At 58.4% G+C, this 8,202-nt stretch overlaps 1 protein-coding gene across 3 annotated transcripts; it reads left to right on the top strand.

Annotated features, from left to right (window-relative positions):
* The first annotated feature begins 1,234 nt into the window (after window positions 1-1,234).
* FAM3A (FAM3 metabolism regulating signaling molecule A) lies at window positions 1,235-7,906 on the top strand. 3 transcript variants are annotated; one of them, XM_039867003.1, is made up of 10 exons: window positions 1,235-1,420; window positions 1,713-1,785; window positions 3,008-3,121; window positions 3,622-3,645; window positions 4,792-4,915; window positions 5,049-5,107; window positions 5,590-5,640; window positions 5,977-6,061; window positions 6,139-6,265; window positions 6,885-7,906. In XM_039867003.1, exons 2-10 carry the CDS (start codon window positions 1,773-1,775, stop codon window positions 6,999-7,001), a joined length of 714 nt encoding a protein of 237 aa, XP_039722937.1. In that variant the 5' UTR covers window positions 1,235-1,420; window positions 1,713-1,772; the 3' UTR covers window positions 7,002-7,906. The 3 variants fall into 3 exon arrangements, with proteins under 3 accessions (XP_039722937.1, XP_039722939.1, XP_039722938.1); XM_039867005.1 differs by having other exon boundaries at window positions 1,236-1,420; window positions 7,037-7,906; XM_039867004.1 differs by having other exon boundaries at window positions 1,239-1,420; window positions 7,185-7,906.
* The last annotated feature ends 296 nt before the right edge of the window (window positions 7,907-8,202 follow it).

Genomic DNA, 8,202 nt, shown 5'->3' with positions numbered 1-8,202 from the left:
TCTCTGTCTTTTGAACTCTTTCCTTGGGAAGGTTTCTGTAAATGGGGTCACTGGATCAAAACAGCGGTCCCCAACCTTTTGGAACCAGGGACTGGCGCTCCTATGAGAATCTAATGCCGGGGTGATCTGAGGCGGAGCCGAGGCGGTGATGCTGGCGCTGGGGAGCGGCTGCAGATACAGATGAAGTTTCCCACGCTGGCCCACTGCTCACTTCCTGCTGTGCGGCCCGGTTCCTAACAGGCCATGGACCAGTATCAGTCCGTGACCTCGGGGTTAGGGAACCCTGAGTCAAAGGGCGCAGATGTCTCTGAGGTTCCCACGCCACCCAGCTGCTGCCCTCCAAAAAGACAGTTCCAGTTGACAGCGGTGGCCCCAGCTCTCCCAGTGTAGGTGATCAGGGTGCCGTGGGCGATGTCAGGGTCGCCTTCCTGAAGGAGGCTGGAGGAGCAGGCAGGGGGTTTCCCCTCCAGTTATCCAAGCGACATGGGAGACGGCGTGAGTGCCCTTCCACCTATAGAGGTCACACTGCGAGGACAGGCATCGGAAGGCTGAGCCTCGTTGCCTTTGGCTCGTCACACTCTGGCGTTTTCCCTGTATATTCTTCTGTGCCTCCATGTTTCTAAAAGGCACATATATCAGCTTTGAAACAATTTCTAATTACGCGCCCAGATCCATCTGCCTCTTCCCCAGGCTTCAGAAATCCCACTACGGGGAGTGAAATAGGTGAAGGGATTAAGAGGTAGAAATTGGCAGTTGCAAAACAGTCACGGGGATGAAAAGCACCTCATAGAGAATATAGTCAATAATATTGTAATAACTAAGGTTGGTGCCAGGTACTGGACTTATGGGGCTAAATAAACCAGGTTATATATAAATGTCTAACCACCATGTTGTACACCTGAAACTAATATAAAATAATATTGAATATCAACTGTAATTGGGAGGAAAAAACCCTTTAAAAAAAAGAAAAAAAACCCTTAAAAAAAAAGAAATCCGACCAGCATAACCACAGCCCTCCAGGTCTGGGAAGCTGGAATTCCCCACCAGAGTCAGACTTCTGGAGCGGGGCATACATAGGGTTAGAGGCGGGGCAGATAAGGCTCCTCCCATTTGGTGGCCTGAACGCACATCAGAGGCGGAGCCAGCGCGGCCCCTCCCACCACAGAGAGGGCGGGGCTGCTCAGGGATGGGGGCGGGGCTTCTGCTGACCCACCCAACCTGGCCGCGGAGAGGCACCCCACTAGTTTATGGCAGGGGTGGCGCCCGAGGGCTGTGGCCCCGCCCTGAGCCGCCATTGCGGGGCCTGCGGGGCCTGTGGGGCCGTTTTCCCATAGCTTTCTTGTCTCTTGTCGCGGAGCAGAGCGGGGCGGCCAGCCTAACAGGGGTGCCTCGGACTGAGCGCGCATCTTCCCACGGCCAGGCAAGTCTGCATCCTGCCCAGCTCGCATCGCCGGCCCCAAGGAGCTTCCCATGCGAGGGCCCCGCGTCCGAGAGAACCACATCCACTGTCCAGCCCCCAAGGCTCCCGTGGGCACGATCGATCGTGAGCCAACGTGTTTCCGAATCCTGTCCCCACAGGGCTACTCTCCGCATTCCCGCGCAGCCTGGTCGGGTGGTCGGTGCACCCATCGCGCCCGTCCCGCAGCAGGGGCCCAGCACTGGCTCATCCCCGACCCCCGCTCAAATCTGCTCTTCTGCTTTGTTGCCTCCAGAGCGCACGGTCCCCAAACAGTACTCCTGCCGGCGGCCCCAACCCAGCCGGAGAGGTGGACATGAGGTTGGCAGGTGGGTGGCTTCCACAGTGAATGGAAAGGAGTTGAAAAGGGGACCCCGCCGGAGGCCTAGGTATCTCGAGGCCTGTGTCTCAGGTGGACCACTGGGTTTGCTTTAGGAGACGGACGACTCTGCACAAGCACTCATTCTATGACCTTGAACGAATCCTTTAACTTCTCAGGATTTCAGCTCGTCGAGCTGTGAGATGAGCATTAGGATAGTCACAATCTCCCAACTCGGATAACTGGCTGCTGTTTGGAAAATGAATTGGACAGAGGCCCCAGGGAGTGTGGGGGCTGGGTGCACAGGCGAAGAGGCTGTGGTCTTAGAGGAGAAACTGAGCAAAGTGGCTGTGGCGTTAGACACGAACCTGGTGCTCGCCCCGCTGTCGCCTTGCCAGGGAAGGTGAAGATGACTCAGGGATCGACACCTTGGCGGGTGGAGAGCAGAACTCAAGGACCGGAGTTCAGACCTGATAAGGTTAGGAATGTGTTTCAGTGCAGCTGCCTAGTGAGGGACTGGCTGGGACAGTGCAGCCTGCAGCTGGGGCAGGAAAATAGAACCGCTACTCCCTGGGGGTTAATTCAAGGCCGGGAGTAGATGACAGCACTTATAGGAAAGGTAGGGAGAGGAGGGGAAAGTATAGGAAGGGAAAGCAGCCTGGGACCGAGAAGTAGCTTTTCGGGGGAGGGTAGAGGAGGACGATCTGAGCAAGGAGGACGAGGGGTGTCCAGATAGGGTCACCGCATTGTCCTGGAGGCCAGCGGAAAAGCGTTTCTAGCGGGAGGGCCTGAGCACCCACCTGAGAGATCAAGATCAGGGCTGACAGGTGACCTGGGGAGTTGACACCAAGAAGGTCACCTGTTCCGGTGGGGTGATGGAAGCAAGGCCAGGCTGGAGTAGCTTGAGAGCGGGAGGTGAGACCGTGGAAAGAGCCAGCGTAGATGACTTTGGGGAGGTGACGGGAGGAGGAGGAAGTTAGGGGAGAGAGCTCAGTGTCTGGACAGGGAGAACCAAGCCGGAGCCTTGCACTTGGGACTCAGTTTCCTCCTTCCGCCTGCCAGGCGCTCGAGTCCCCCTCTCTGGCCTGGTGGCTGGTGACAGGTCTCCACCTTCCTGTGCTCTGGTCACTTCTTCCCAAGCGGATGGGGAGATCTGGTCGCGAGAGGCCCTAGGGTCATTTGGGAGCTCACTGGCATCTGAGGTGACCTCGCCTTGTCTGTCCTGCCTCCAGGCCCTTTCCGAATCGTGGCCCTGATTGTCACCGTGGGCGTCACCTGGATCGCACTGAGCATCCTCCTGGGTGGGCCCGGCAGCCGCTTTCCTCGCATCCAGCAACTCTTCACCAGTGAGTGTGGGACTCTTCCTCGCCCCGCTACAGAGGCCACCGGGCCGGCCACCTGCGCCTGCAGGCTGAGGCTAAGGGCGGGGGCAGGGGCCTGGGTTTTCTGTCTCTTACTGGCAGGCCACCTAGTACCCTCAGTCTGTCTCCTGGCATCCAGCGCAGCCTTTCCCCTACCACACAGTGGAGTCGGGGGGCCTAAGTGAAGGGTGGGGGGACTTCTGCGAAACACTGCGGTCGATGGCCTGGGGGCTCCCTACATGCTTTCCACTGAGCTCCGATGTGGTACTAGTGACGAGTCACCTGAGTACTTTACACTTCCAATTTACCCTTTTCCTGGAGCAGGGAGCTTTGCATCTGAACATCGTTTAGAGTTGAGCAGGAACGTGCCAAGGTCAGCCTAGCTTAGCCCTTGGTCCCCGAGGCTGCTGCCCGACCACCTTGACTTCATGGTGCAGGCCCCAGGAGGCCTCCTCGCTAACAGAAGCAATTATCTTTGCCCACAGGCCCAGAGAGCTCAGTGACCGCAGGTAAGGTTCCCGTCATTTCCCTGCTCCTCCCCTGGGCCCGCCCCTCATACAACTTTCGGGATCCAGGGCTTCTAGTCTCCACTTAGCCCCGCCCCCACTGGCCCTCACAGCCTGCTGGAGCTGCTTGCGTGCTGTGAAGCTAGAACACAGGTCGCCTGCTTCCAGAACACACTGGTAGGATAGGCATGGAGTAGAATAGACAGTCTCATTCCGAAGGGGAAATATTGGAAGGAATAAAGGGGTCACCAGTCCCAAGCAAGTCCAAAACCCAGCAGGGCAAATGCCATTAGGGCTCAAGGCCTGAGAAGAGTCCTCTGTGGCCCGATTGTCTGTCCTCTGGGCCCACCAGTGGCGGCGGGGGGCGCCCTTTGGAAGTGGGGGGATGGTCTTACCCTCCCTCTGGGCCTGTGTTACCTCTGGCCTCTGCAGCCAGCGCTCTGCCATCCGTGTCACCCCTCCTTCCATCCCGTCTCTGTCCCTTTCAGTCCAGGCCAGCAGCGTTTGTGCTGTTATAAAATTCTCAGAAACCTTTGAGGATCTAAGCTCTAAGGATCTCCCACGCCTTTCCTGATAAGCACATCTGTGTTCCGGGCTTCTGCGGATGGGGTTGAGTGGATCCGCAAGTCACACTTGTCATTAGATTTAAGGCCATTTTACTCCAGGATGATCTCATTTTAATGGATCATATCTTCAGTGACCCTGTTTCCAAATAGGGTGACATTAAGAGGTACTGAGAGTTAGAACTTCAACAAATCTTTCATGGGGACACAGTTCAACCTGTGACAGAGGCCATCCTCCTCCTGTCTTCCCACCGCCACCCGTGTGGACCGGGAGCTCTCTTCGGCAGTCCGTCTGGCCATGTGCTCATCTGTGCCATTGCCCTCCCCCACTGCTCCTTCTTTCTCTTCAACGAGTGGCAGAAAAGTCCCCTGGTGTCCCTGTCACTTTGCCCTGAGGCCATCCCAGTAGATACAAAGTGTCTGTGGAAGTGTCCCTGGCCTCTACCTGAGCCATGTCCCCTCCCCACAGTGGTCCCTTGCTCTGTGGTCACTCATTCCTCCCTAGGGGCTGGTCCCGACCTCCCCTCTCAGATCTTGGGTGACCCCAGGGTCAGGCCCATGGGTCACCCTTTCTGTCCCTGCCCAGAGCCGCGGGCCAGGAAGTACAAGTGTGGGCTGCCCCAGCCATGTCCTGAAGAGCACCTGGCCTTCCGCATGGTCAGCGGGGCTGCCAATGTCATCGGACCCAAGATCTGCCTCGAGGACAAGATGTAAGCTCCTTGGGGTGCACGGGGTGGGGTGGGGGACGGAATGGGGGGTTGGAAGCTGGGTCTGCAAGGGCCGAGGGCCATGTGAGGGTAAGCGGAGCAGACATGCCACTTGAGGGCTCTGTCCCCCTGCTAGGCTCATGAGCAGTGTCAAAGACAATGTGGGCCGTGGACTGAACATCGCTCTGGTGAATGGTGAGTCCCCTGGGATGTGGGGTGACAGTTCAGTCCAGGAAGGCAGAGCCCTGCTGTGGCTGCTCCCCACGAGGAGTCATCTGGGTATTGTGTTGGCCCACCCCTCCCCCCTGCCCTCCAGAGTGTCCAGGGAGGCAGGGAAGGGCTCTGCGCTAGCTGAAGGCCCCACATAAGTGACCCAATGAAAAAAAAAGCATGGTAGCAGTAAAAAATTAGAAGTTTCCAAGAAGTGGAAGGGTGCTTCGTGGGGAGCCCCCGGAGGGCCTCAAATGCCAGGCAGAAGCTCTGCAGCCTTAGGTGGGCTGCAGCTATGTGAACAAGGGTCATGGGTATAGAGGGATATTTCTAAAGCTTCCAGAAGAACAGCACTCAGTGGCTATGCCGTGCCATGCCGTGAGCCTGGTCTGGGGGGACCGAGGGAGTAGGGCGGAGTTGCCTCGATGGCTTGCCCAGGAGGATCCCTGTTCTCCCTCTTGCCCCAGGGGTCAGCGGTGATCTCATCGAGGCCCGGGCCTTTGACATGTGGGCAGGAGGTGAGTGGCCACCATGGGTCCCCAGCTTTTGGCCGAGCAGCAGAATGGCTGGGGTGTCCCTCCCTTAAAACGTTGCTCTCTCTGTCCATTCACTGGCAGCTTCTCGAGCACTTCCTTGGGTTCAGAAAGGGCAGGGGAGGGACAGGTGTGTCATCATGTGGACGGCCCTAGCTTCGTATGCCAGTTTACCCCTGTACTTCCTTGGTGACTCTTAGTGGACCGTGTCCCTGGCCTGATCCCTACTTTAAGTGTTCTCGTTCGGAGGACAGGGGTTGGTTGGGGAGGGGTGCTCAGTGGTACCTGATATTCTGTGTTCAATGGGACCTGTCCTCCAAGATGTCAACGACCTGCTGAAGTTTATTCGGCCACTGCATGAAGGCACCCTGGTGTTTGTGGCATCCTACGACGACCCAGCTACCAAGTAAGTGATCGCTGAGGCCAGCCTCAGCCCTCGCCCTCCCACGGTGACGACTCACATCCCTTCCTTCTGTGCGGCAGGATGAATGAAGAGACCAGAAAGCTTTTCAGCGATCTAGGCAGCAAGAACGTCAAGGACCTGGCCTTCCGAGATAGCTGGGTGTTCGTGGGGGCCAAGGGCGTGCAGAACAAGAGCCCCTTTGAGCAGGTATGGGCGAATGGCCTGCCACCTCTGCTTCCCAGCCCAGAGCAGCTGGCCTGCCACCTCTGCCTGCATCCCGTGAGGTCCCCTTCTGTTCACGCTGCTGCCTTTCCTGAATTCTGCCCTAGCACCCCAACCCGGGCCAGCCCTGGCCCCATCCCAGTCTGCACAGGGAGGGGCGGTGACTTTGATTTTTTCCATCCTGTATGGATTTCGCCCTAAAGAGTCTTTAGATGACAAAGCTTTCACATTGGCAAGATTCACAACTAAGAAACTTTTCTCCCAAACATCTTCAAGATATCCTGTCCCATCCCCGCCAAAACCCAGCACCCCGATTCACCCTGCACGCCCTTTTCCCACCAGCCCTGGCTCCATCCGGCCGACTGCTCCTCTGGGGCCACATGTGTCAGGCCCTATGCGAGGGGCTGGCCGGCCAGCCCTAGGCGCCATCCTCATCTTCGGGAGCCTGCCAGCCCTGTGAAAGCCATACTGTCCCTAAGGCCTGCTCTCCACAGCAGGACAAGACAAACAGGCTGTTCCAGTGGTTTCTGGAAGGCTCTAGCTGCCAAAAGAGCAGCTTAGCCCCCAAAGAAGAAACACCCGCCTGACCTTGCTTTTCCCGCAGCTTCCGGCAGCTCCGTGTGGGCTGGGTGAAGGCGGGGACACACTCACACACCCCCTCCTTACCTTCCTGGTGTGTGCCAGGCCCAGAGAAGTTGACCCCCTCACACTCCACCTGTGAGGGGGGCAGGCCAGTGCAGTTATTGCCATCTTTAGGTGAGAGAATCAAGGAGCCAAGACAGACAGAGGGGGCGAGTGCCGCAACGGTGCACGGTCGATTGATACTGGCCCCAGAGGATTGAAAACTCTGTCCCCTGCGCCTGAAGGCCGAGGCTGTAACTTCCTGCTCCCCTGACCCCCACAGCACGTGAAGAACAGTAAGCACACCAATAAGTACGAAGGCTGGCCCGAGGCGCTGGAGATGGAGGGCTGCATCCCAAGGCGGACCGTGGCCAGCTAGCCGGCTGAGCGCGAGGACCAGGCTAAGGGAGGCTGTGTGTGCGCCTGGCCCACGAGGCGGGAGTGGCAGCGGCGCGAGCACAGGGCCGAGGCCCGACCCCACGCCCAGCCAGGGGTGCTTTCTTGTCCCAATACATCAGGGATCCAAGGTGATGACTGGTGACCGGAACGGGACTGGCGGTGGGGGCTCCAGGGGCCAGCCCCACCGCTCTTTGTCAGGGGAGCCCAGGTACTTATCTCTTGTTCTAAAGCTGCTTCCCCGGTCAGCCCCTACCCAATTCCCAAGCATCCCCAGCCGCAAGGCCCTGGGTGCTCGCCCCTCACTGCACAGCCAGCTACTTGGGGCATCTTCCAGAAGCTCCCCAGCCCAGAGCCGCTCACTGCTCTGTGAGCTAGTCCTGTTTCCAGTGTGATTCCTTCTGGTGAGCCACACCTGGTGGCTGTGGCAGAGGACCTGGCCGCCTCCTGCCCCACTCTGCAGGAAGGGGCTGCCTTGGAGCCTGGCGGACTGGGGCGGCAAGGTAACAAGCCCGGTCACAGTCCCTAGTGCACCGGGTGGCGGCTTCTGCGGTTTATCAGAGAGCCCACCTTCTAGATGAACTCAATAAATTGGTGACCCCAGTGGAATGAAGTACATTCAGTGCGGAGTCAGGGGTGGCGTCCTGGCGGGGAGGGACATGTCCCGGAGCAGGCTCAGCCACCTGCCCCCACAGCCTTAGCAGACAGCCTTTGTGTTCAGGGCTTCTGCCACTCACAGGTCCTGTTGTGGCTGAGCTGTGACTCAGGTGGTAAGCAGAGCAGCTACCCAGCTGGCAGCCCCAAAGCCTGGCCTGGGAGAGACAGTGCTGCTCTCTGGGGCCACAGGAAACTCACAGACTCCCTCAGACACAGCACAGGCCTGTAGGAACATGGCCAGGCTTAAA

The sequence above is a fragment of the Pteropus medius genome, unplaced genomic scaffold, assembly GCF_902729225.1.
Source record: "Pteropus medius unplaced genomic scaffold, Ma_sr-lr_union100, whole genome shotgun sequence".
NCBI classification, from domain to species: domain Eukaryota; kingdom Metazoa; phylum Chordata; class Mammalia; order Chiroptera; family Pteropodidae; genus Pteropus; species Pteropus medius.
The sequence above is the reverse complement of the archived record's forward strand: the minus strand, read 5'-3'. Positions and strand labels throughout refer to the sequence as shown.

Coding starts and splice junctions, on each gene's coding strand:
- FAM3A (XM_039867003.1), top strand. Junction 5,641..5,976: donor CTTTGACATGTGGGCAGGAG/GTGAGTGGCCAC, acceptor CTGTCCTCCAAG/ATGTCAACGACCTGCTGAAG. Junction 6,062..6,138: donor TACGACGACCCAGCTACCAA/GTAAGTGATCGC, acceptor TCTGTGCGGCAG/GATGAATGAAGAGACCAGAA.